Source organism: Rhipicephalus sanguineus, chromosome 2, assembly GCF_013339695.2.
Source record: "Rhipicephalus sanguineus isolate Rsan-2018 chromosome 2, BIME_Rsan_1.4, whole genome shotgun sequence".
NCBI lineage: Eukaryota > Metazoa > Arthropoda > Arachnida > Ixodida > Ixodidae > Rhipicephalus > Rhipicephalus sanguineus.
Window position 1 is genome coordinate 82598545 of NC_051177.1, and position 27873 is coordinate 82626417.

The following is a 27873-nucleotide window of genomic DNA, read 5'->3' on the forward strand; positions in this document are numbered from 1 at the left end:
CACATCTTAGTAGTAGTAGTAGTAGTAGTAGTAGTATTTTTATTTTATTTCTTGTAATACAAGAAAAAGGAACAGAGGCAAGAGGCATTTCATATGCCTGACAAGGGCCTCTGTACCTGAAGTTCGCAACACATTCACATTCCTTGTACATATGCACAATCGAAAAAAAAGTTTTGATGCATCATAAAACCACATGAGCGCTAACAAAGAAGTACTGCAATCAACACAACCAACACATGACACGCTTAAGATACTGCAGATACGCAAGTCTTACACAGATAAGATAGATAGATAGATAGATAGATAGATAGATAGATAGATAGATAGATAGATAGATAGATAGATAGATAGATAGATAGATAGATAGATAGATAGATAGATAGATAGATAGATAGATAGATAGATAGATAGATAGATAGATAGATAGATAGATAGATAGATAGATAGATAGATAAAAGAAGAACAGAAAACTCGATGCATCGTGTAACCACATGAACAATAATAATAATAGAAAAAGACACATTGTCTGTTAGAAAAGGATCAATGACTCGCTTTCCGTACACAAGCAAAAAAAATTTCATACCGCGATGCCACTACAAGTTTTGAGCAATATTGTCTAGTGGTGATAAGCTATTTCATTTTTCAATATAATTTCTTTAGCTTGTTTTTTTAATGCCTCTAGAGAAACATCAAACTGTATGCTATTATTCAATTCATTAACTATTTGCATTGATTGCTATACCATAGTTTGCTTATATTATCCCGTAGACCGCAGGAGACGAGCCGCACTAGCAGTCATTATAGCGCAGACGTCCTTTGTGACCCTTGTCCTGAAAAGTGACTGTGACTTCAGTGGCGCGGTACGCAGTTCTTGCCTCTCGGTATAATGGAGCGTTGACAAATATAAAGAAGGTGTCTCATCACAGAGAGCTTTCGCTGGAGAACTGTCGGCGGCACCGGGTGAAAAATCATGAAATACCCATTAAACGTTACACGAAGTCAGAGACGGCGCAATGGAGTTCCTTAACCATAGCACAGACAAGAACTGCGATCCAGGAGCCAGTAAATGTATAAGTAGTGTTTGCAAAAATTAGGTTCACGCCATCCTTATCCCGGCCGTGGCTGTCGTATTTCGATGAATCGCACTAGAGCGCTTATTTGGGCCGTTTGGCACATGCTCATATAGAAAAACGAGAAACAGCGCGAACCGCAAAACAGGACAGAGGCGGACCAAGCAGCAGAGAGGTCCGTCTCTGTCCTGTTTGCCCTGTGGCTTCGCGCTGTTTCTTATTTTCTGTGAGCATTTAGATGGAGGCGAATTATTATTATTATTATTATTATTATTATTATTATTATTATTATTATTATTATTATTATTATTATTATTATTATTATTATTATTATTATTCGCAAGGGGCCACCCTATGCATAATCACTCGCCATTCTGCTTGGTCGGGCTGCTGCGTCCGTTGGCAAGAGCGAAGCTCTAAAATGCAATTGCCATTGTCATGGCTACAAAATAGTGAACGGTAAGAAGACCTTTTGGTTCGATGCGTCGGTGCTTCTTAAACGTCCACAATTTTCGTGCGTCCGCATTTCGCGGTGCCACAAGAAGCGCGCCTGGCCTGTATATAAGCGCTAAGGCGTAAGCAGCGTGCGTGGAAGAGGGTAGGACGTGGAAGGGCGTCGCAAAGTGGTCAAATGCTTCTCTGTTCTCACGTTAATGCAGTGTCACTATATGATAAGCAGAGATCCTTCCTCTTTATTGGTGAAGAAGGGAAGCCGTGCAATAAAGGTGTGGTGAGGAAGGGGTTTCCAGGCAGCTTGCGTTATTCGTGCCGCTTAATAAGTGCCCTGTCTTTTCAGTAATCCTTGGAACACGGATGATCAACTCTATATAGACTATTTTAAGGATGGGTTTCGGTGCCACCATACTGGGCTGTAGCCTTGCCATTTTGTGTCATTAACTAAACGAACAGAGCTACGGTACGCACGAAAACATTTGGGTTTGTGCATTCGACGTTTCATGACTTCATTAATTCACGTTGCGTTTCACAGCCCTAGAGTTACTGTATATGTACCTTTATGTATATGTATGTACCTTTATGTATGTATGTATGTACCTTAGTATATGTACCTTAGTATATGTACCTTTAGTTACTGTACTGTACCTTTAGGTAGCAGAGTTGCGCATCTGTCTTCCAAACGCCGCTATAGCAACCATGTATTGCGGAGAAACTGACGCTCGGGCCAATTTTTGTATTTCTCGACGACGCCGCTGCAGCGAACTGGATTAACACTATAGTTATCGACAGCCACTGTTTATCGTCGGTCTTGGACACGCCAGACATGCTAATCGGCGACACGGTATAGGCATGTCGCCTGCAAAAAAACGGAGTGCAACTTCACCGCATAGCTGTGGTTGCTAGCCAGACTTATGCGCAACTCTGCTCACAACAAATGTGGCGGCGCATCCTATACACGTAAAATCGTGTTAAGTGAATTGCAGTGCCTATACACACGAGGCGTGTGTGAAAATCGTGTTGAAAAACGAGGGCATTGACGCGAATGAAAGTAGAACCGAGAACAGAAACGAGTCGGTCATGTAATGCCGCGGAAGGATTAATTCACAACGTCATGCATTCGCGTGGCGGGCTGCGGGTTGCAGTGACGAGGGCGATGGCGTACAAGACAAGTCGCTGATGAATTATAGGGCGCGATAAAGCGCGGCGTCACATAAGTTCAGTGGACGCTTTGGGCCTTCAGAATCTTGATCGTTACGACCGGTTTAATGGGCCATGCGATTTCCGAGAGTGCGTTGTCGTTTGTGAATCATGGCATTTCGCGACTAGGTCCGTCTATCGGTTGGTGGGTGCCTAATTAAGGCCATGATTTATTTCTGTAACTGTTGTACGAATGAAAAGACTCCATGACAGCAGACAGCACGAAATAAATGCATATATCATAGTTATTCGCTCGTGTGGCATTCATATTTATATCGTCTTAAACTTTCCGAAGACCTGAACCATCTTCTAAAAGAAATTCGTGCTGTAGGTAGGGTAGCATTATTAATAAATTATATGGTGTTCCAATCTAATTATTATATATATTGGAGATTGCAACTTATACAGCTATATTCATAGATGGGGGCTCCTAATAACAGTGATTAAAGTATAGGACAAATCGCCATTACGTTCGAGTTTCTGACGTCAAACCGTAGTCGCGCAAAGAAAGAAATGGCGAAAAGAAAAGAGAAATAGTTGCTCGATAATTAACTTCGTGTTGTCAAGGCAATGCATGGGTCGATTACTGCTGCTGAGCCTGTCACTACAACTTCAGTCCTCTTGACTGCAAGTTACACGCAGAGCCGCCGCTGTGGTATTGAGGTTATGGTGCTTGGCCGCTGACCCGAAGGTCGCAGGATCGAATCCCGGCCGCGGCGGCCTTATTTTGATGGTGGCACAATTAATGCTAAAGGCCCGTGTGCTTAGGTTTAGGTGCACGTGAAAGACGTGCACGAAAGCCACGAAAGCAATGCACAGAGTCAAACTTTGCAGACGTAGGGACTGTCGGGTATTGAGAAGTCGAACTTCACGATTGGCTCGTCAACAGCGACGTCCGAGACGACGCTTTGGATAGCTGATCGTGTACATGTGAATGCGCTGACTCGCGGCGCCTCTCGCACGCAGCACTCAGCAGCGAAAGTGTTCGCGGCATACCAGTCGGCGTCCGAGCTGGACCGATGATAGCCGAGGCACGCGAAACCGGAGCCCGTGGCGGGCTTGCGATAAAGCGCGCGCCTCCCGTCGCAGAGGGCGCGCCAACAAGGGGCCTCCATTGAGAACCGCTGGCGCCAGCGCGACGGGGCCCGCGGCGCATCGAGCGCGCAGTTTCGCCGTGCACGAGCACAACGCAGCGGCGGCAGCCTTGATTCCTTCGAAGACGCGCTTGGCCTGCGCCAATCCATTTTTCACGACGATGCGCCGGGCCCGCGCTGTCGACTGTCGCCGCGGCGACTTTTGGACTGCGATGAGCCGCAGCGGAGGATGGGAGGAACCATGTGAGGGGGTTGCGACGCGAGACCGTCAGTCCTGCTAAGCTATAGAAGACGCTGCGTGTAGGATTAAGCCAGCTCGTTGTGCGTTACTCGTGAACGTAATGTGAAGAGTGTTCAGTGTAATGTCTTATAGTTCATAAGAGACGCTGTGAGGGGGAGACTCCATTGGGCTCCATTGGGAATCGAACCTGCGACCTGGTAGTCATAAGCGGAAAACCAAAGCGGCTTAGTCAGCGCAGCTAGTGTGTAAACCGCGTCTGTGGTTGGCAGTCGTGGTAAATGAGCGTACACTTTGGTGTCATTTCATTTGGAGTATTGTCCCTCGCAAGCGTCTCAACTAGTTTTTTTTTGCTATATATATATATATATATATATATATATATATATATATATATATATATATATATATATATATATATATATGTGTGACGCTATGAATGAAAGACGGGCCGTGGCTCATACGCCATACTTTTATTCTACTGCACGCGCACTTCTTCCTCGTCGGCTTCTCCTGCCATGGCTTCATACGTCACATGATTCCCCCTCCCCCCGAAAGAAGGCGTGAGTTGCAAACAACAACGAAAAGCAAACAAACAGAATTAGAAGTGACAAATATCAAAATGCACAGATCGTTCCATGTCCCAGTGGAGTTCGGTAAACTCGCAAAAACTTCAGGGGAGAGTGCAGCAGTCCGGTGATATCGAGAACAGCTCTGGTGGGCGAGGCTGGCTGTTGCGTCCTGGACAACATACCCATGCCCTGCGCATGCACACTGATGAAGACACGTGTCGCAGATATGTCACGGCTGAATAATACTGGATCACCTTGTTGGATCGAATGTCAGCATGCCGTACGCGTCGGGTTGTTTGTCGTGACTGATACACACTGTGTGCCTTCCGTTTGCGTGTTCGTTGACCGAAACTGACAGGACGACGTCGACGTTCTTGTGGAGTACAATTGATGGCTTTGTGCCTTTTTTGTCGCTTTCTGTGGTGCAGAAGATGTCTCTGGCGGTGTACGGGCAGATGCCTTACATCTTGAATTTTCCTTTGGCATAATGATCTTGTCTTCGGACGTCCTTCAATCCGTGAGTGAGCTTCCGATGAAGTTCTTATTCGTCGTTGCCTTTGTTGTAGTTTTTGTTGTGTTGGATGATATTCCTGTTGTTGCCTTTGTTGGAATTCCTGATGTTGCGGAAGTTGCTTGTGTGGACTCCTATTAGGAACACGAGTTAGATTTTCTTCGTAAGCTGATGTGGTGTCCACTAGGTAGGCGGCGCACTGTGGCCTGTTGTGATGATTATCGGGCACTGTACATAGAGCGCCATCATTGCTAGAAAGCTCTTCAGAGGCTTCTGCGATGTCGCTCATTACGGACGCTTCTGACTCACAGCTGCGTGTGAGGTTTGATACATCCGAGCCTTCTGCATCGATTCGACTCACGGGTGCATCAGCACTGGGTGGCGATACCGCAGCGGAGATGGCTTGATCAGGTTCCAGTTGCGAATTTTGGCAAGACTGCGGAACTATTGAAATAGAACCTTGCTGTGAAAGGCACCTCTTGGGCTCATCCTGAGGTCGTTGGGTATTCTCCCAATGCTTCAGCTCGCTTACCGTGAACGCAGCGACCTTATCAGGCAGTTGGTAGGCGTTAGGAGCAACTGAAGAGCCGCGTGAAGGATAACCAGGCGGTGGTCTACGTATACGAGGCGAAGAATCAAAGGCATCGGGTGCTTCAGTAACGCCTCGTGTCATACGGTGGAGTGAAGACGTAAATGACGAGTTTCGTGCAGAATGAAAATCTGATGGATGTCTAGATCTTTTGGGAAAAGAGCTTGGACTGCGATGGCGTAGTTGAAATTTCTCCAGATGGTGGATTACAGGCGAATCTTCACTGTAGTCTCTAAATCGGGTGATCATTTCTTCCCTGATTTTGTTCCATGATTCATTGTTTTGGAAGATGTGCGTGAGGTAAAAGCGGAAGGCCTCACCGGTGACGTAGTCGTTGAAGTTTTTGACCATGTCCCGTTCTGACCATGATGCAGCGGTAGCGTGGACCTCGAAAAGGTGGAACCAGTCCTCTACGGGTCCATCGTCCGCCGATCCAGCGTACTTCGGGATGTCGAGGTCTGCCGATGATGCTGCCATGAAGCTGGTCACTGTATGCAGCGATGATCTGCACAGGTGGTCTGTATGTGTTCAGGGCGTCTTGTTGGGAACGTTGATGATGCGTGGCTGATGAAGTGGCTGCCAGGTCTTCATCCTGTCGACTTGTGTGACGCTATGAATGAAAGACGGGCCGTGGCTCATACGCCATACTTTTATTCTACTGCACGCGCACTTCTTCCTCGTCGGCTTCTCCTGCCATGGCTTCATACGTCACATATATATATATATATATATATATATATATATATATATATATATATATATACGTAGATGAATAAACGCACGCGCACGAACATGCATAAAGAATGAATGAAACCCCCCTTCCCCGGAAAAAATTTCTGGCCAGGCCCCTGGCAATGACGTAAGAGACGGTTTCTGTAGCCCCGTATACGTGCACATATAATCTTAGCAATACTTGTTGCTGGGCTATGTTGGTATTGGTAAATGCTTGCTGAAATACAAAAGAACGCGTAACCACCATAGAATGGCCCACATGGAAGGACTGTCTCACTTACTAGTCAACGCAAACACCACATCATCAGTCATGGCGCTCTTTGGCCACCCATATCCCTTGCGCCACAAAAACCCACTAAACAACAAACGTGCTTACGCGTCTTTTGTATTTCAGTAAACTAATAATCTTGTGACGCAACCACTTGTAGTTACGGAACATTTCAGGCAACATAGGAAAATCTGCCGTGCTCGATACGGAGGCTTTGACTTTACGGATCATGTCACATTTGTTTGTTTGGTTTTTGTCGACTGCCTCTTGTGCGCGGCGCCGTGTTATCAGTCTTATATTTCGGCGTCTGGTACCCTCGAGCCACGTGATGTTCTATATACGCACAAGCTGCCACCAAAGTGCGAAGGCAGTGAGGTCAGTAACCGCTGTTGTTCTAGGCCTCTACCGTGCTAGAGCTGACGTCCTTTGACGGCCATGCAGCGTTGGCTTTCGAATTTTTTCAACCGACAGAACGCGTTTTCAGCGATGCTTATAATAAGTTTTGTACCCATGCATATACTATACGGGTACCTGCCTATCTGAAAATGCGTTGACATGCTCGAACAGTTCCGTATGCGTCGGAAGTAACTCGCGTCTTTCAAAGGTGTAACGAATTGAAGTACGAATTCATGACACCTTGTTGTTTGGTTTATTTTTCGTGTTGAGAAACAACATACATTTGGCTTCTTATTATTTGCTATGTTATGAGCCTGAACAAAACCCGGTGCCCCATTACGTTTCTTTCTCTTGCTTAGGTACCCTAGGGTAGACGCGGGACTAGTGAGACGTCCCCCCCTTGATACGCGTCTCAACAACTTCTCGAAAAGGATTCGTGCTGGGGCCGGGAAGGAAGAGAGGCAACGAGCTTCCCTTGTTTACAAACAAATCATTTAATAGTAATTGTGACTGGCATACAAACAGGCTCTCCGCACACAACACACGCCACACAAAATCATACCAAAAGAATACAACACTCGCGACAACATTGCAGAAAACAGGAGGAGGATATCAATAACAATAAAATAACGCGATTAACACGAAGGGTGGAGATAACAATTATTCAAACTGCGCAACGTCCCAACTCGCTGCTTCCCGCCTCGCTAAGTTCGTGAATATAGAAAGGGATGTAGCTCATCTCACGAGTGGGTCCATGATGTCGCAGGCCCAGGGGCTCGTTGTTCGGGTCGGTTCGGGTCGAGGCTCGTGAGTTGTCTTCCGGGTCACTGTCCCACTCGTCCAGCTGCTCGCGACTCTCGGTCTCTTCCGTCCTCATCGTCTCCATCATCTCCTTCATCACCTTCCTCAGTCATCATCTCATCGTCTCTACTCTCTCTATCTCATTCCATCCTCTGCCTCGGTCCTCATCTCATCGTCTCTCATCTCGATCTCATCTCCTCGCATTCCATTTCTCTCTGATCGTGGTCCCGCGGCCGCTTTTCGTAGACCCCGACTCCGCCCCTCCGTGACACCTAACCAGTTGTCACCATTTGCGCAAAATATTTCCTTGTCGATCGGCTTGCATCGGCCCGACGACCGCCCCCATAGCCCACAGCCACGCAAAACCCTCTCCTGAGGCAAAACAGAGCAAAAATGCACAAGCGCAAAACTTGGAGAGGGCAATCGGCAAACTTTCCATAGATGAGGGGGCGCCCAGGAATTTCAAAGGCCAAAGAAAGCGCGCCGCCTCTTACGTCCAACGTGCAGTGTTCTGAGCGCCGCGCAGAAATGCCGCAGCCTGTTCCCATCGCTTCCGTTTCTGCTGCGCCAGACGACCGCATGTCAAGGTCGTGTTTCAACGCTGGTAACAGGCGTCTTCGGTACGGTTCCCCGTTGTTTCCGCTTCTTCTGCCCGAGTGTCGCAGGCGGTCATTCACGGAAGACGCGGTAATGAGCCCTGGGAGCAATGGGGGGAAGGCTGGCCCGGCCCGGCGGGGCCGGCACAGGGCTATCGCGAAGTCGCATGCATGAAATCAACAACAGGCGTTCCGTTTTTCCCAGGCCATAAAACTGAGGGGTGCGCATGGCGCCTCGCCGCCGCAGTGACCGCCGCCCAAGGACGCTGCCACCCGATGCTGGTGTTTGCGTGGTGGGCCCCGCGAGGACCATTGACAAAAGCTTTCAAGAACCCCGCTGCGGATTGCTGTCTTCGTCGTCTCCGGTGGGAGGGGGAGGGGGTCTTCTTTTCTTCGAGGCGTCGGTTAAGAGAATGGGTGTAAGCACTTTACGAGGTCGGGGGTCCGGTCAGCCCAAGTCGGACGTCACACTAGCACCGCAATACCGCTTCGTTCAATAAGCGTTTATTCCTCCTCCTTGCTTAAGTACTAACGTTGAAGGCGGCACCTTTATATATACCCGAGGAAGTTAACTGACAACTGCCTCTCCGTTTCTTTCTCTCTTTTATTTAGATAAAACTAAGCGAATGAGTTTTCTGTAGCTCTTTGGTGGCGGCGGCGAGCCCTTTATATTTGCTTATAATATCGTAAAAAATTGTGAAGTTATCAGTGTAGTTCTAAATACTGCGCTAAATGCAGCTCCGCTACTGTGAAGCCTGAGCAAGTGCGTAGCACGGGCACCCAGCGATTCCCGTTCGTAGAGTTCCCACTTCTCCCTCTACCAAACCGTCGATGACGTCAATGTTTGAGTTAGGCGTGTAGGATTTCCCAAGCATGATCAGAATCTTGTTAGGGAGATTTGCAAACTCGGTGCGCTACATGCGCGTTACTTTTTGCTGCGTTTTATCGACTTCATGCCTCTTACGGCAGTTGAGATACGTGTCGTCCGCCGCGAGTTCCGTCAGGTTGTTTACCCCTTCAGATGTAGCCACGAAGCGCCTGTAGGAGGAGTAATCGCGCGTCTGGCGAGGTGGTGGCGCTTTCTCTACCGCGGCGCGGGAGTCATCTGCATGTAACCGAAGCATTTTTAACGATTTTAACTTAATTAACTTAACTATTGCCATTACTTCTTGGTTATTTCTGTTATGTTATTTTCGACCTTGTTTGTTCATATTAACCCGGTTTTGAGCATTACTAGCCTTGTTATGGCCTGTATTGAGCGCTTTACTGTGAGAGTGATCACGCCAGGTGAGATGCATGGAAGGACGACAAGCCGGGCCCCTAAAGTGCTCCGCACTTAAAACGTAGCATTTTCGGGAGGAGAACATATTCACATTATAGGCTTTATAAGCTCATACATTATCAGTTGGCAACTGCTACTACATGTGTGCTCGAGCATGTGGCGAACACGCGTGGTGCCGCCTATAGAAACTGCATATGCGGCTTCAAAATACCTCATGATTTCTCCTTGCGCAGGCCAGCAAAGGGTGCCTTTAAAATGCTTTGCAAAAATGTTCGACAATTCAAAGTGCTATGCACTCTACTATGGAGAAAGCTCTCCTTGAGATCTTTCAATCAAGCATTGGAACGGTGTCGATGGAGCCAAATTAGAAAGGACACACTAAGCTTAATTCATCCTGGAAAGCCTCCGTGGTATATCTGGTTAAAAACCAGAGTTCTGCTATACCTATTCAAAATGACTTCACCTGCATTTTGCGCAATAAAATGTACTTTGAAAAGTAAATTAAGTTTCCATTTTATCCTTTAAGCAAGAGGTTACAAGATAAAGAAAATGCTTGGTATGGTGCCGTTTAAATGCCTGCTACAAATTCTCCTCGAAACAAGGGGCAGGATAAAAAAATTACACCATCTCCCGCTAAAGGGGACCATGAGGCGATGCGAAGCCGGATCACTTGCACGATCGCGTTCCGTTGGCGTTCGTTGGGCATGCTACCGACCTCGCGTCGTCGAACGCGAAGAGGGACGCTACGCGCGTCGTATCTTCCATCTAGCCTGGCCGTTAATTCTCACAGGGCGAGAGGGGGGCAGCGTAGAAGAGGAGGGAGAAGGGGAGGGGACGCGCATGCGCTCGAGCTCATCGCGGCGTTGAGCAGGAGAGAATTTCGGCATGTCTAGCCCGCGTTTCAGAGGAAGAGTGGAAAGGGGGAGGGGAGAGGGAAAGTGGAGAGGGGAGGGAGGGGAGAGGGGTATGGGAGAGGGAAAGTGGAGAGGGGAATGTGGAGAGGGAAAGTGGAGAGGGGAAGGGGAGAGGGTGAGTGGAGAGGAGGTGTGTGGAGAGGGTATGCGCATGCGCAGTAAGGGTGGTCACGCCGCACACCACCACCACCACCACCGGATTGAGCTCCGCCTTAAGATACTTCGCATCTAAAAACATTTTAATGAAGCTGGAGATGTTTGCCTGGCTGTTCGCCTGACATGCTACTCCAGGTGCAAGGGGCAGGATCTACCTACAGAAGCACTGATAGTCATAGCAATGAATGAATGAAAAATCCACGCAGTATCTCCTTTGGGAGTTCTCCAAAGAGGTTTATTTAACCTCCTTGCAGTTGTTTAAGTGATGCAAGCGAATTATAGAGCTTTAGTGTAGGTTGCAGTTTTCAAGGGAACGTTGTCTTCGGGCGACATCGGCAAGGGGCATTTCACCTTCTGCCTGTAGGGTTCGTCAACGTCTGTAACGACCCAACAGTAGCCGCATCCAGGTACCACCGAAACGCGAGTTTGTCAGTAAATTTTCGCGCAGTATAAATTTTCCTTGTGTGCACAGTCCTCCATGTCGGCTTTGCATCTTGTCCTACAGAGAGAGAGAGAGAATAAAACATTAATAACAAGTTGAGTCTCTAGTTGTTGGACCTCCTAGTGCGGAAGACGATTGGCTTTTGCCGCCGTCCGGGCTCGGTCGACCAGGGCTTGTTTCTGCCCTGGGTCAGAGCTGGACAGGGTCGCCTCCCACTCGACTATCCGCCTTGTGCATCGGTATGGTGGCGCCACCGCTCGGCTAAGGCGGTTGTGCCCTCTCCCAACCCCCCATAGGATCCCATGCATTTTGAATGAAGTTTGCGATTTCGTTGCGCAAAAACAAACTAGCGCCATCTCTCGACAATACGCCACACCGACGACGCAACACTTCCTCTTGCTTCCACCGATACGCGATGCTCCTAGGTGCCCCTCTCTCCACTTTCTTTTATTTCTTTCGGTGGCCGTGAGAGCGAGCGCTGTGCACTGTGCTGTAGCCACGGAGCAAGAATTCTTGAGGAGGCGAAACTGCGCTCGCTCGGGCGCCCTAATAAAGTCACGAAATCGGGCACAGCGCTCCCGCGCCCTCTGTCGTGAGAGTCCGCCAGCGGAGAAGGAAAAATGCGCGCGTCCCTCTCACCGCGCTCTCCGACGAAGCTCGTCGGTTCAAGGCCATTCGTCACCGATTCGCCGTTCGCGCCCGAATGGATGTGTTTTAACGCGACAGCGTTAACGAGCCCGTTTCGCAGAAATACCTGTGTCGGCGTCGGTGTCGGCGAGGCTAGCAATTGAGAAGGCGATGCGCACAGGGCTCGATTACGCTATCGCGTTCTACTCTCAAAGGCGAAGCTCAAGCGTACTCCAAGTTTTTTCGGTAAATTAACGAGAAAAATGGCGTCACATACAGGAAAATTACCAGCGTGATATATTTTGTACAACGTGAAATCTATAATTTTTGATAACGTCAACTCAATGAGTTAGGTATAATTTATTTCAACGAATGATGGGACTTACCCTATATGCCATCAATTCAGACTTAGGTTGTTGCGGCGGCCGCATTTAGATGGAGGCGAAATGCTAAAGGCCCGTGTGCTTACATTTAGGTGCACGTTACAAAACCCCAGGTGGTTGAAATTTCACATTGTCCTTTTTTTTAGAACAGCAGACAAGTATCTGGGACAGCGCGCGGAAAGATTGAGGGCACGGCGTCTCGAAACAACACTGGCCGTTTCGGTTTGTCAAGGAGAACTTCGCCACCAAGTTCTCCATAATAGCGCCGCCTGTCTATGTCACTGTCCGAGAAGTGCTTCTCGCAAACGTAGTCACGAGGCGTCAGCTGTCGGTCATTTCTTGGTATGGCGCGAGCCCACGCTTCCAACATCACTGGGTGTCTAGGAACTTTGAAGGTAATTACCTTCTCCTTGCAGGACGCGTACCCACTGCTGCAGTTCGGCACGACACATTTCCGCCCCATCCTGAAGTAGCACTGGTCGAAATCTGCAAAGCACTCTCCTTTTTCGCGGCGTGAAAAGCGCGGGCAAACATCGAGGAGTCGGCTCCGCTGGCGCAACGCGCGGAAGCCACTGAGAGCGCTAAAGGGAAAAAAAAAACAGCAAATCGCCAAGGGAACTTTCCCTCCCAAGGCCACCTACGCATGCGCGCGCAGAACATGCGAGCGAGAAGCGAGGGGCGTGTGCATGCGGCGGCAGACGTCGTCTGCTCATGGGCCGCTACTAGCGGTTCGTTTCAAGCGCTGTACGGCCTATAATTCCGGCAATATCGATTAGTAACTGCAGCTAAAGTATCTGTCATATCTACCTATTGATGTTACAGACAGAAATCTTAGAAATTTTACAATGTATGAGGCGCTGTCACGATTTTTATGCGTCGCGCCCATAGAAGAGCATGTAAAAGATGGCAACAGGCCGAAAGCGTCATCTGTCGTGCTTCGGCGTAACCGCATTCCGCCGTGACGCTATCGCGCCGCCCTCGCGCGCTGCCGCGGCCGAGAGATTCTCCTCCTCAAATACTTCTTTCTCCGTGGCTGTAGCGCACCCGACAAGACCGGCTGGGCTCGTCGCTTTCGTCGCGTCTTCCTTGAACGTTGCAACGTTAATATTGTCACAGGTTGAAAGCGCAAAAAGACGAAGACAGAGAAGAGGCTTGACACACACGAGCGCAGCGCTCGTGTGTGTCAAGCCTCTTCTCTGTCTTCGTCTTTTTGCGCTTTCAACCTGTGTCATGCCAAACCAACAAGCCCAAACAGCTACCCTAGTTAATATTGTGTTAAGGCGGTGGCCACACGTCGGACGATGAGCCCTGATTTCGTTCAGCTGCCATCTCATCAACGGCAATGTTTCAGACGCCTCAGTTGTGTACTTTTGTCCGTTGGTTGCGGGACAAGATGGCCTCCTGCAAGACCGCGTTTTTCCAAGTCAGCTGTGTGCGTAGTTCTCGGCGTCGTAGCAGTTTGATGACGCGAGGACGTCAACTGGTGCTACATCGTGGGAACCGCTGAAGTGACTGCAAGCTTGACGACATTGTGCCAGAATATTCTAGCGTACTGTACGCGCACGATTGTGCTACACTTAAAATACCGCACTTGGCCTCGCGCGTCAACCTGGTACGCCTGTGTGCAACAAGTGTGTTGTTATCGTTGTTGCGTCGGTTAATATTAAATTGCAATTGGAATACCGTTTTTGCAAAGGTAAGTGAAGCTGTAAGTAGTTGTCCTGCTATATGCTCGCTACTCCACGAACATTACTTCTAGAATCGCATTTTATTTTGAGCTGCACGTACCAAAGGAGAAACTAGCATACGAGATACATTACATGCGTGCGCATTTCCTATATAAATCTGAGTAATGCCTCGCGTGCGCATTTCCTATATGTCTGAGTAATGCCATGCTCAATTTAAAGCGCATGTGTTAGAGGATTGTGGCTTCAATGGTGAAAGTGATTAGATATTCCGAAATATGTGATTGCAATGCAGTTAGAACTTTCTCATATGTTAACACGGTCTGTGAACAAAAAAAAAAACGCTGTGTGAATGTTTGTTGGTCATTTGCTGAAGTACTTTCGCGCATTATTATGCAGCTGTGTGACGGCTGTTAAAACGTTCAGCAAGTTAGATTTCGGTTTTCTTGGCCTAGTTGAGTGCTACGAGTGTTGGGAAAAGATAAAAACGCGTGTCTTTTGTGCGTTTCTTAACCAGGCATACAGCCGTAATAGTCATTGTTGTTGTACTGTTTGGGGTGTTCAATAAAACAAGAATGCTGTTTTGTACTGCAACAATTTTTATTTCATCTGTGTTTACAGATCACGCAAACAACTTGGACACATGCACGTAAGAAACGTACGCAGTGCATCGCGCGCACGCATAAAAAAACGGGCCTGTCATTTTAAAACAAATAATATAGAACAATCGACGTAACAGACGGCATGGTTGTCTAGTGGAGCAGCGTCGGCAGTACAAATACCAAACCAGAATGAAACATGAATAGAAAAACGGAGAATAACAGGCGCTTTACCCACGGCTTCTATGAGCCGCGCATATCCACCTATCGCCACCGTCCGCCGTTGGTGGCGCCACCAGTACCACTGAAAGCAGCAGCGCACGAGGCGGATACTCGCGGCCAACTTTTCTTGGCAATGAAGCGAAGGCTACAGAGCCACAATGCACGTATCCTACCGCTAATGAATGTAGTGCCACAATTGTGTCCGTATTTTCTGCGTGAGATATATAAAATACTCCATTTTCTACATGTAGCTTTTTGAGACGGAACGCAGCGCACACAAGCGAGATATTTGTATCTCTTTTACTTTATACGTTGTCACGTTGTGTTTTTACATGCGTGAAAAAGTCGCGCCTTTTACCCGTACCTAAGACGCTAAGCAGCGTTTGCGTCGAAATGCAACGGTAGCCATCACTTTCCGCGGCGTTACGAGACGCACGCCAAACCGGACTACTTCGCGCAGCAGTACATGTGCAGACGCTCCGCCCCCGTAGCTTTCCCTTCATTGCCAAGAAAAGTTGTCCGCGAGTATAATTCAGGATTATGTTTGGCTGACATATCGGGATTGTCTTGGCACTCCCAGACCATATGGAATAAGGTGGCCGTCTGGGGACGGAATTTACATTGCGGATTGTACGCTGAAGGATCTATTTTGGAGAATATATAAAGATTTGGAGAAGATAATGATTGTAATCGTTCCCACGCGACCTGCGTTGTCTTATCTAATGTCCTACAGAGAGGGCTTTTAAATGCGTGAGCATTTCTATACCGGCACGACGAGAAAAAATTCCGTGCTTTCGTCACGTTAGACGATCATTATCTTTAGAGAAATTAATGTATAAAAGAAAATAAATTTTCGTGGCACTGCTGGGCTTGAACGCAGGCCTTAAGCCTCATTATAGGCGCTCAATAAGTGTCGTTCCATAGCGGCAATTCACATTTCAGGTATACACTCCAGCAACACTTCTTGTTCGACGATTTTTAATCACTTCGAATTTCCATCATCCCCTAAACTTCTGTTTTGTTTGGCTTAACACATGTTGTTTATCGCTTGACTATTCATCGTCGCCAAGTAAATTTAGTAATTAACAAAGTAAATATACGATTGATAAAACTGTTATCCACCGGTGTTTTTCATCTTTGTTCCACCTTCCATACAAATAAACAGAACCCAGACTGTACTCGTTAGTTTGGAAGGTGGAACTGTATAAACTGTATCTTAGTCTAAACTTAAAAAGCCTTTTTGACGTATCAGCCGCCGTCGTGGTACAGTGGTGTTGGTGATCGGCTGCCGCTGACCCGAGCGGCGCGTGTTCGATCCCGGCCGCGGCGGTCGCATTTCGATGGAGGCGAAAACGCTAGGAGCCCGTGTACCTAAATTTAGGTGTCCAGGTGGTCAAAATTTCCGGAGCCCTCCACTAAGGCGTGCCTCATAATAATATTGTGGTTTCGGCACGTAAAACCTTACAAATTAAATAGTATGTTTGAATGTGCCCGCCAAAAATGTCGATTAATCGACAAAAAAAAAAAAAACTCTATAAGGATTCACCGACTAATGGCTAAGGCGTCGAACGATTAATCGTTAACCGATTAAGAACATTAATCGACCATCCCTACGAAGGTCGCAGGATCGAATCCCGGCGGTGGTGGCCGCATTTTGATGGAGGCGAAAACGGTATAGAATCCCGTGTACTTGGATTTAGTTGGACATTAAAGAACGCCAGGTGATCGCAATTAGAGGTGTGCACGGGCTCCGGGTAGCCCGAAAGCCCGAGCCCGACCCGGCCCGCGGGCCGGGCTCGGGCGGGCCGACGTATTTTCACCTCGGGCCCGGGCCGGGCTCGGGCTATTCGGAGTTTTATCGGGCCGGGCTGGGGCCCGGTGCAAAGCCCGACTCAAGCCCAAAATATAGAGAATGAGCGGGAATTGTTTTCCAGCACGCATACAGCGCCTTTTCCGCGACCGCCCTTTACCGCTTTTCCTTTCCATTCGCTACTTTAAAGAAAAGGGGAGCAGGCAAAGCACTGCCTCTGTTGCACTCCGACAAACAGAACACCACCTGAGCTAGTGACGGCGCCACGCGACTGTTCGCGTTAGATTTAAGGCCAAATCCCATATGAGTGAAAATGTACGCGACAGCGACGGGCGATCCGATGTAGATCGCCTTCGTGCAAGCTGACGCTTGCATGGGCATACCTCATACACGTGACGGCTTTGGCGAGCGAACTCCATTGTTGCTGGCATGAGGCCGTCTACTTGCTTGCTGTTTTTGCACGACAATTTGTAATTTGTGTAATAGAGACTGTTCGTCGTGTGTCGTTTGATCACATTTGCTATGCTCAATAAAACGCCAAATTACCGGAAAATGATGTTTTGTTTTCGCAGCGAACCTTCAAAAAGTCGGGCCGGGCCGGGCCGGGCCGGGCCCGGGATTGTGTTTTCGTACGTCGGGCCGGGCCGGGCGGGCTCGCAGCCCTTTGCCTACGGGCTCGGGCGGGCCTTCGACAAAGTCAGCGGGCCCGGGCCGGGCTCGGGCTCGGAAATACGGCCCGTGCACAGCTCTAATCGCAATTTCCGGAGCCCTCCACTACGGCGTCTCTCGTAGTCATATCGTGGTTTTGGCACGTAAATCCCCGACAATTATTATTATATTCTCACTGCGGGCTTCAGCGCATCTTAATGAAATAACGTGACACATTTACATCGACAGTGCGTCACAATTCGTGACAGAAGCGGCTACCTTGCGCGACAGCTTTCGAAGTAATCACGCAAATGATTGACGGCAATGTGCGTATAAAATTATATATAAGGGGTTGCAAGAAGATATACAAGACATGCTGTGTATACGTCTAGCAGGAGATGTAACAAACACAAGCGCACTGCTGTCGTATGCGTGCACTTGCCTCGCCTTACTGCGCGTGGGAGCCCCACGTTGTGGCGACGCGGAGTGCAGCGGGGCTTGCGGTGCTCTGGTTTGTCTCTTGCGGCGGTCAAGAGGCTGCCATAACAGAGGCATTCCTGTTGCAATGACCAGAAATACTCGCTCTCCGTTTCCGCCACGCTCGTTTCACCACGGGCTTGTCTTCTTCCTGCATTCGTGCGCCGTGTTGTCTGTGGGATGTGGGCGATATGTATTTGTGTGTGTGTGGATATTCGGGGCTCGTGCGTCATCTTCGTCATGTCGAGGTTTGAGTCTTCGAGGAGCACGACTGCACAAGAAAGCGCGTGTACCGCCGATCATGTATTATTTTTGCCCGGGTCACTTAAGAAGAAAACGGAGGGGGGGAAAACTTGGGAGTGGAGGAATATTTTCGCTCGTTGACTCGCGAAACTACAGTCGACTCGCGAACAAAGAAAAATAATAAAATAATGGGAACGTTGCCGCAGCCTTTTTAGCTTGGTATAAGGAAAACGCCGCCTTCTTAACTAAGTAAACAAACCAATATAATCGCGATAGTGTTTTTTGAACTGTATAAGCAAACATTATTTAATAATGCGGAGACTGAGTGTCTCTGATGAGCTGATTGTGATTGTGATGTCTGTGATTTGTGAAATCGCTGAAATAAAACGAATTTCAGAATAATTTGCGGGTGTGAACCAGACATTACGAAATTGTCGTGTATGCGATTAATATCGAGTGGCAGAATGCGTTGTTTGCGTTACGGTGTACTTATCTTGATCTCGGAACGCTGCGGGCCAGGGATATTCTCAAATAGGAGGGGATGAACCACATGTCGTAAGATTACGGGTAATTTTAACAGAGAAATTGTCAGTAGTGGACGATATGCCAGAACAGCAGCATGACACAGCAGCATGTCAATAAAAGCAGCAATTCCGACGCATCACTTCAACAGTATCGGGTGGTGAGAGATTGGTATTCTCTTGGATGCCACTATTTCTCTCTCTAGATAATGTGTATTAATTATACTTTCTTTGAGAAGATTTCCTATTGCGCTATTGCCGAACAGACAGAACTTAGCGAATATATCTCCATTTGTCAAATTTTACGCGCAAGTCATTCGATTAAGCCGACGCGCTCTTCAGCCTCTCAAGTTGACCAAACTTTGTATAGGGTCGTTAGACATAACGAAGTCCACTGTTTAGTTTGTTTTGCTGCAAGTATATATGTGGACTGTGACACTATACGTGCTGGTTCAATACACGTGAAAGCTTGCACAAACAGCCCACCGTGTCCTCTTAGAGATGCGCCATTAAAGCACCAGTAAGAATATACATGTGAAACCCCGCGCCCTATTCTGCAATGCTTACTCGAAAACACGTAAACACTGATGTTTTCCTGGAATATCAACAGAATACAACACAACACGCGTTCACGAGAACTGTTTAGCCTTGTATACATTTATCTGTGGACACCCGGTATAGCAAAGCAGGTCGCCTGTTTCACCACAGCGAATTGTGCACCTCGCTTAACGTAATAATGTCGAACCCAATTCTACACACACCGCTTACACTGTCAGAGCACCGTTTGAATCTGTGCTGATAAACGTCGCGACGCGACACAATCTTTGCGGCGCCGTTCACATTTGGCATGAATCGATTCCGCGCCGTCCCCACTTATGGCGGCAGCGTCTATATAGAATAGAACCGCAACACACGGGTGCCGCTTATGGCGAATCTCGTGGGGCTGCCTCGATCGAACCACTAATTCACTAGAGAAGATCCCACTCTCGATAAGGCACTGGCGCCCCACAAGTTCTCGAACCTGCGCGGTTGATTTCGTCCCTGTTTTTTCTTTTTTTTTTTTTAAATCGCAGCGCCGTGCTACGAGCTGCTAGGATAACACAACTAGCGAACCTCTACAATGTGAAACTGAGAACCAATACGACCGTTATCACTAATACTGTGCAACGCGTAGATGGTGATGCAATGCACACTCAGACGTAATTTGCGCACGAGAAACTATGGTATGCACACACTTTTCAGTGTTACATATATGTACCCGCGGTGCTCGACTGGCGACCCGAAGGTCACTGGATCGAGTCCTGGCCGCGGCGGCCGCATTTCGATGTAGGCGATCGACGTGCTAGTGGCCCGTGTACTCAGATTTAGGTGAACGTTAAGGAACCTCAGGTGGTCGAGATTTCCAGAGCCCTCCACTATACGGCGCCCCTCATAATCATATCGCGGTTTTGGGACGTAGGACCTGAATAATTATTGTATTTATCATGCTACATATATGGGTGACTGCGCAGTCGAATTACTCAAGTAGGTAAAAATTAGGCAGAGAGAGAGAGAAGAGGGAGAAAGGAAAGACAGGGAGGTTAATCAGAAGCAGTCTCCGGTTTGCTACCCTGCACGTGGGAAGGGGAAAGGGGATGTAAAAGAATGAAAGGCAGAAATCATTGTGAGATGAATACCAATGTCTAGTGATAGCTTCTCTGTAGACCTGCTGACATTTGCGGCGGGGACTCACTTGTAGGTTTGAGACCGGTATATGCTGACCTTGTACTGCTTCTAGAGTCAGCCTGCGCTGCAAACCACATTAAAACGGATTTCACCGAGTTGGTTAATCTTGACAATGTTCTGAAGCAGCGCGAAGAACGGAGACGAAAATAACAAAAACGACAGTGTGTACATGCGTTGGCTCCCAACTAACGTTATTGGCTATTTTATGCACTGCCCATCAATTACATAAGGCAACAACCATACAAAAAATTGCACAAATAGATCAATTCGCGTGTTTATATAATAATAAAATAATTGTTACAGTTTTATGTCCCGAAACTACGATATGATTATGAGGTAATAATAATATCTGGGGTTTAACGTCCCAAAACCACGATATGATTATGAGAGACGCCGTAGTGGAGGGCTCCGGAAATTTCGACCAATTGGGGTTCTTTAACGTTCACCCAAATCTAAGTACACGGGCCTCAGGCATTCCGCCTCTATCGAAATGCGGCCGCCACTGCCGTGATTCGATCCCGCGACCTTCGGGTCAGTAGTCGACCACCACAACCACTAGACCACCGTGGCTTGTGCGTGTTTAGACACATGTGACGAAATGGCAGTTCATTTTGATGTAACGACAAATCCAAAAAAACTGACGTTTTGATACGCCAGTTGCCCGGTTTGGTTGATGACAGTTCTTGCTCACGTATCAAGCACTGCGTCGCTCTTAACGAGTATAGCAGCGCTGGAGAGAGACGCATTTCCCAGAGCCATTCTCCCGGCCAGCGCGAGCACGGCTGCGGTCCTGGATACCAGATCCTCCAATCCTTCGTGCGAGTGGTGGCGCCTGCATCGGGAAGTTGCAGAAAAGGGCGGCCTCCCTTTTTGCTCTTGCAGCGCTAGCAACAATGGCGGACAGCCTGCTATTTCGCCATTACGAGATAATCTAATAAGCCCCGCCGCAAATGGGGCCGCGTGCACAGCGCACAGCCTGGACCTAATGCGCGCGGGGCTTTTCTGCGAGTGGTGAGGAAAAGCCCTTGCAACGACGTTCGGCCGCATCGTTTTTATCGCGGCCAGGATAATTTTGCCGACGACTCGGTGTCCGCAGCTGCATTGCTGAGAGGCACAAAGCACCAGCCCTGAAGTCACGTGTATCACAACACGTCTTCTGCGTTTTAGTCCATGTGCAAGATATTTGGTACCGAGCACAACGCATAGCTTCTGCATTTATGTATAACTTTCATTTCTTTATTTTATCAATGTCGTTTTAACTTTAGATACCGCAATTCTCGTTGAAGATAACAAATCTGAGTGCAGTTCGCGTTTTTTTCGAGGCTATAAGGTGCGTACGTTGTGTTCTGTAGAACATACCGTTTGCGGGACCTTAAAGGGCCCCTCACCAAGCCACATAGCAAATTTTAGTTAGACGATGGAAGTAGTTGTGTGCCGAATGAAGAGCAGTATGCGGTAAGAATTTTTCAAATCGGTTCATTACGAGCTGAGAAAAACAATAATTTGTAGCGGCGCGAAACCATGATGGGAGGAGGCGAGTTTCAAACCCTTGCCACTCCCCCCGCGTAGCCTCAGCAAGCCAAATCCCTTCCCTGCCCCTCTTCACTTGACACATACGCATGAACACGTCATGCGCATGCATGTTCACGTGCGCGTGACGTGCCCGAGCCAGCCCGAGCACGCGAGCGGCGTTGCACAGCCGCTACCTTTTTTTTTTTATGTAGCGGCCATGGGCGTTTTGTCGGCTTTCTCTGTGGTGTACTGCCTGTTTCTGCGGGACGGGCATGAATGTTGAGACATTTGTACGGGCACCAGAGTGGCGGTATCATGAGCCAGTGCCGCATTAACGTTTACTTGGACGCGGTAGAATAAACGAGCATAATGAGTGCTCGAACGCGCCAGAACATTACTTTCGTTTCCAGGGCTGGCGTCTGCTCGATGGCGGCTGCTCGAACCGCGGGGACACGAACGCATGGGAAAGGGAGGCACATTAGCCCCGCATCTCGCTGGAATTCACGAAAAAAAAATTAAAAAGACGCACACATTCCCTTTGTGTGTCTCATTATTTCTCTCAAGTTTTATTAATCTATTCAAGCAACAAATTACACAAACTACATATGTCGTGTCAAATAATTGTCGCAGTGTCACGTGGTACTGTTGGCGACGTCAGAGCACAGTCTTCTACGTAGAGGCGCGACGTCAAAGCACTATCATCTACGTAGGGCCATTTTCTCATGTACGTCATCCCCTCATTCTCTAAAGCGCGCGCCCGCGAGAGGAAGGGCAAGCAGCGTTCACCTTGAAATTTGACCCATTTCCGCGGCGCGTAGCGTTGCACATTTTGGCAGACGTGATCGTGAACGCCCAGTGTATGCATTGCGCTCGTTAGCTCAAAATTGTCAAACCTGGTGAGGGGCCCTTTAAGCTTCCCATAGTCTTACATCGTAGCCTGTGAAACAGCCTCCTCGGTGGTACAGTGGCTCGAAATAGAATAAAAAAAGCAGCGATGATAAGAGAAAGAGAGCGCTTTATTAAAATATAGGGATGACCGTCCTAATTGGGCAATGAAGAAGAGTGGAAAAGTTGCCAAGTTCGATGTATTAGACCGCTTTGAGCACAGTGAGAACCCTCAGCGACTGCTACCTAGCCTTGCAGAGGGCCGCGTGGCTCCAGCTGTAGCTGGTGAAAGCAGTGAAGGTGACCGCAGTGAAAATACGTATATGACCTTGCCTGGTTTGTGCGCAAGCACAGCAGTACCACGCAAAGTGGCGAGCTGTCGGTCGGAAGAAAGGACATGATAACGCGTGCAATATGAGCACGCCAACCGCGTTCAAGCTGATTGTCGCATGTGGCACGAAAAAAAAAATAAAGTTGTCATGGCAACAGTCGATAAAGAAGCCACAGATAACGGTTTGATAAAAAAAAAACCAGACACTTAAATTCACGACGTTGTTATATCTTCTATAATAATATCATTGCCCTGGGTCGCGGTCATCTAGCTCGCTTTAACCGCACCTCGGAAAATCGGCTGTAGAGCCTGCAGCTAGGCAGGCCAGATACGAAAGCTCGCCTCTGTATATACGTAGCCATTATTTTCCGGGTAAATGATAAAAGGATGACAGAAAGATAAAAGCGATGGAAGAGACGACCTGCTTTCGTTCGCGGAGGATCTTGCTCACCGCTTGCTCGAACAATACTGCGTCTAGACAGTGGAAGCTTACGAGAGGCTTACCCGCGGTAGCCGTAATCAATGCCACATGGCCCCGCAACCGCCGGCCAGAAACCTTAATGGCACGCTTAAAACCGTGTGCTTCACGTTGGAGGTATAGGAAGCGCGTATACTGCGAGGCCACTTGCGGCGTGCCTTTATCCCAAAGACGACACTGTATCTTCAATGCCGGGCTGCAGCCCTCTCGAATGAGGGTCGTCGGACACAAACCAGACGAGCGCGGCTTCTATTTGGGGCGGCTGCCGCGCGGCCCCTTCCATGTTTGAGTCTCTGGTATTGGCCGATGTGCGACGATTGTAGTAAAGTGCCTTTATAACGTGTGCGGAAGATGATCTTGAAGGCTATAGCACGGGCGTTGTGCCACGCGCTTTCTTGACTCATTTTATTCTGTCTGCGGTACAACTGTTGGTACATGCCCGCCTGGGTGGCCCGGTGGCGATGCATGTCGGTTACGTTATAGAGCATGAAGTAATTATAATAATATCTGGGGTTTAACGTTCCAAAACCACGATATGATTATGAGAGACGCCGTAGTGGAGGGCTCCGGAAATTTCGATCACCTGGGGTTCTTTAACGTGCACCTAAATATAAGTACACGGGCCTCAAACATTTTCGCCTCCATCGAAAATGCAGCCGCCGCGGCCGGGATTCGATCCCGCGACCTTCGGGTCAGCAGCCGAGCGCCATAACCACTAGACCACCGTGGCGGGGCTAGAGCATGAAGTCACGGGTTCGGTTCCCGTCCTCGGCCGCCAAATTTTGATGGCGGCAGTCAGATGGCGGTTTTGGCACCTGAAGCTCCGTAATACTCAAAAATATGGCTGCGTGGAAGAGGGAAACATACGTGTGGTATATGCAGTGAGCACTAACGCGAAGGTATCAAGCCTGTCTCCTTGCAGTAACCATTCTTAAGACGATTCTACAAAAGGAGAGAGGTGAGTGATAGACGGAAGACGCAAAATTAATCGCAGAAGATGTCTGGAGGTCGACGGGATATATGAACTGAATTATTTAAGTGGTTACGTACAGATGATGATAATGACAATCAATAATGGCAGCACCCGTAAGAGGGGATAGACTACGAATCGTGCGGCTGAGAGACAATTGTAAGGCTAAACTGCTTGAAAGAGAGGTAATTTATTGGCAGCTAAAGATCTAGGGTCGACCTGCTGAAGCGGTTGTTACACTATAATGGAAAATAACCCGCCGCGGTGGTCTAGTGGTTATGGTGCTCGACTGCTGTCCCGAAGGTCGCGAGATCGAATCCCGGCCGCGGCGGCCGCATTTTCGATGGAGGCGAAAATGCTTCAGGGCCGTGTGCTTAGATTTAGGTGCACGTTAAAGAGCTCCAGGTTGTCGAAATTTCTGGAGCCCTTCACTACGGCGTCCCTCATAATCACATCGTGGTTTTGGGACGTTAAAACCCAGCAGTTATTATTATTATAATGGAAAATAGAGGAAAGAGGGATGGAGTGGTGCTGTGGTCGTTTAGTTACACAGGAAGCTCGTTTGTTGAAGCGTTGTACGTATAACGAGAAACGAGCGGTCTTCAAGGCGTGAAACAGTTGTGCCAGTGAGCGTTTCAGTCCCCTACACGCGTTGGTTATACTATATACTATAAGAGGCGTTGGGTTATACTATATATATTTGGCCACATATGAATCAGTGCATACCTCTCGATTGAGCTGACATGCATCCTGTGGTTGTAGCGCTGATTGTTCTTTTTTTTTTATGGCTTTCGTTTTGACCTCCTTGCCTCTTCCTCTGCGCAGGCGAACGTGATTCAGGCCGAGAAGAGGGGCAAAGGCCGGACGGGCTGGCCACAACACGTCTGGGCGCTGGAGCTCAAGCACGACGCCTGAGACCCGTCACCTACGCGTCGGCCGACTCTGCACGCAACTAGCTTTCAGTGCATGACGGTGCTGCTGCTCCTGCTGCTGCTGTTGCTGCTGGTCCCTGATACCTATACTGTCGAGTGACCCACCATAAGAACTAGTGCCGCTGCATTGGACCGACATCTGCAACGAGGCTTCGGATATGGTGCAGTGCCGAACGGGACAAAACGTGATCTGTGAATGGAAGGCTTTTTTTTTTCTATCCTTTCTTCTCCCATCAGATAATCGGTGCTGCGCGCTTCCGTATAGGACTTTCCCTAGCACCTGTCACGTCTGGGTCCGTCGCGATCGCCAGCTGCACTGCAAACACGCATAATTCCCGAAGAATTTGCAGTAGAGCGGAATTCGATTGTTATAGGCGTGACCTCAGAAGCATGCACGGCGCTCAACGCCGCAGCTCTGCAGTAAACGTTACATAGGTTCGATTTGTTCGCGCGTTACGTAAGTGGTACGAGCTCAATACAGTTCCGAACCGTCTGGTCAACCGCAAAGTTTGAGACGTTGAATGCGTAACCGTAAACGCATACGCAACTACAGTAGAAAAGTATAACGATCACGAGTTTGAAGTGATTGCAATTCTAAAAGCGAACACGAGCGCCCTGCCTTGCGCCTCTGCGCTACGTCGTGATAGTTGATACCAAAGCCAGACCGTTGTGTGTTCCTATAGCTTTAGTGTCTTTTTTTATTGTTTTTTGTATCATAACTCGCAAAGAGTCATTCCTTTAACCGGTGCGTGGTACCATATGAGCAGAGACTAGAGCTATGTGTGCCTGCAGAAACCAGTGTCTCGGAATCCCAGCAACCAGCCAAGTGAAACTCTGCGCTCCGCCTATACGTATACTATACACAGTGGCTGTCGATATAGACATGTGTGGCCGAGTGCGGCGCCAAGCCCCGTACGAGGCAAAAGTCCAGGCCACAAGCGGAGCCGTCACCAAGAGGAAGAGAAACACGCATTTGCGCGAAGTCGCTCCCGGCGAAGAACTGCACGCGAAAAGAGGTGTTATATTTCCCCGCGGTGGGTCAACCCTGCACTGACTCATATACTCACGCATGAAGCCGACTCTCGAATCGACCACACACACTGCACGGAAATTTTCGCCACCGAGATGGGACGCCCAGTGGAACTGTATACGCCGAGTTCACTCGTGCCGATGGAACTAATGTGCACCGACGGCCGCATGTCTGTGTGTACGTGTACGGATTTGCGCGGCAGTGACTGTTCCGTTCGTGACAATGTGTCATACGCATTTGATAAGGAGCGAGCGTTATGATGTTATGCAAGGAGAATCATCAAGCAGGCAAAGATAAGGCAGCAGAAACCTTTGATAGCTATTAAAGAAGGCTCTGTTCAACTAAATGTGTGGCTAGTTCTACGACGCTTCACTTGCCAAACATCGACACTGCGCGAGTAAGCTTCAAATATATGATAATTAATTTTGTTAACAAAGTGAACAGATGCCAAACGAATCTGTAGATTGGTAATTAAGCTTATCTCTTCCCTATCAGTGTTCAAAACAGTTGGGTACATGTAATGCCGCGATATCTTTTTCTCTATTTTTAAAGGCGTTTCCTGTACATCGACTGACAGGTGAAAATAATCGAGGTTATGTGCATATTTAAGAAAAAATGGGGCTGCTGTTTCCTGCCATTGAAAATTAAGACCAGCACTTTGTGTAAGCGCCATGCGTTTTTGTCAAATGTAAGACTTGTTCGCCTTCGCGCGAGCCAACGCCTGATGACAATACTCAAATGTCTTTTGTCAAAAGCTATAGTATAAGAAATTGCTTCTCTGCCTTGGCGCTTCAAGTCACACCGCAGTGGTCGAGTTTTCGCTCGCTTGCTGCCGATGATGTTGTTGTATGACAGAAAACTGGAACCGCCCCACCTTTGACGATTACGTACGCCAAAAATGGTGAAAGCATTTCTGTCTTGTAAATACTTGCATAGTTCTTGCCTAGCTGATAAATTTTGTTGAAATGAAAACTAATATTGGATTTTAACGTTTCATTTTTCTTTTCCGTTGGTTTTTACTAAGGTCACAAGATATTTACAAAACTTGTTATCACTTAGCGTACAGATCATATCAGTGCAATGTTTTCCTTTTTATTTTTTTCAATGGGATTTGTTTCGAAATAAAGGCAGCAATATGCATCTCATGTCCTTCGTTTATTTAGGCGAAAGCCTTAAGTTTCTCGTCAGACGAAAAACGCGGTGTGAGGTAGAAAGGCGCGCGTGATCTCGCACACAATGACAAAAAAAATTTGGCGATGCTTGCACTAAGCCGCGAGGCTTGCCTCTCCCGTTGCCTTTCCCGTGCCCTAGTATTCTCTCGTACGTACTCGGGGTCTTCGGCTCGCCGCCGTCGCTTCGCAGCCATTTGTTGTTGGGCTAGTTGTTGCCTTCTTCATTTTTATTGGACCAGCGGTGAGTAGTGGGATTTATCCAATTTCTGTGCCACATACCCGTTATGATGATGATAGTTTTCTGATAGG

General features: G+C 48.2%; 1 protein-coding gene across 2 annotated transcripts in view; it reads left to right on the plus strand.

Annotated features, from left to right (window-relative positions):
* LOC119383247 (heart- and neural crest derivatives-expressed protein 2) overlaps positions 1-27518 on the plus strand; it is a 73496-nt gene extending 45978 nt beyond the window's left edge. For both annotated transcript variants that reach the window (XM_037651311.2, XM_037651310.2), the window contains one exon: positions 25256-27518. In XM_037651311.2, the coding sequence (XP_037507239.1) occupies positions 25256-25265 (10 nt within the window). In that variant the 3' untranslated portion in view covers positions 25266-27518. The remainder of the gene's footprint in view (positions 1-25255) is intronic.
* Positions 27519-27873: the final 355 nt, after the last annotated feature.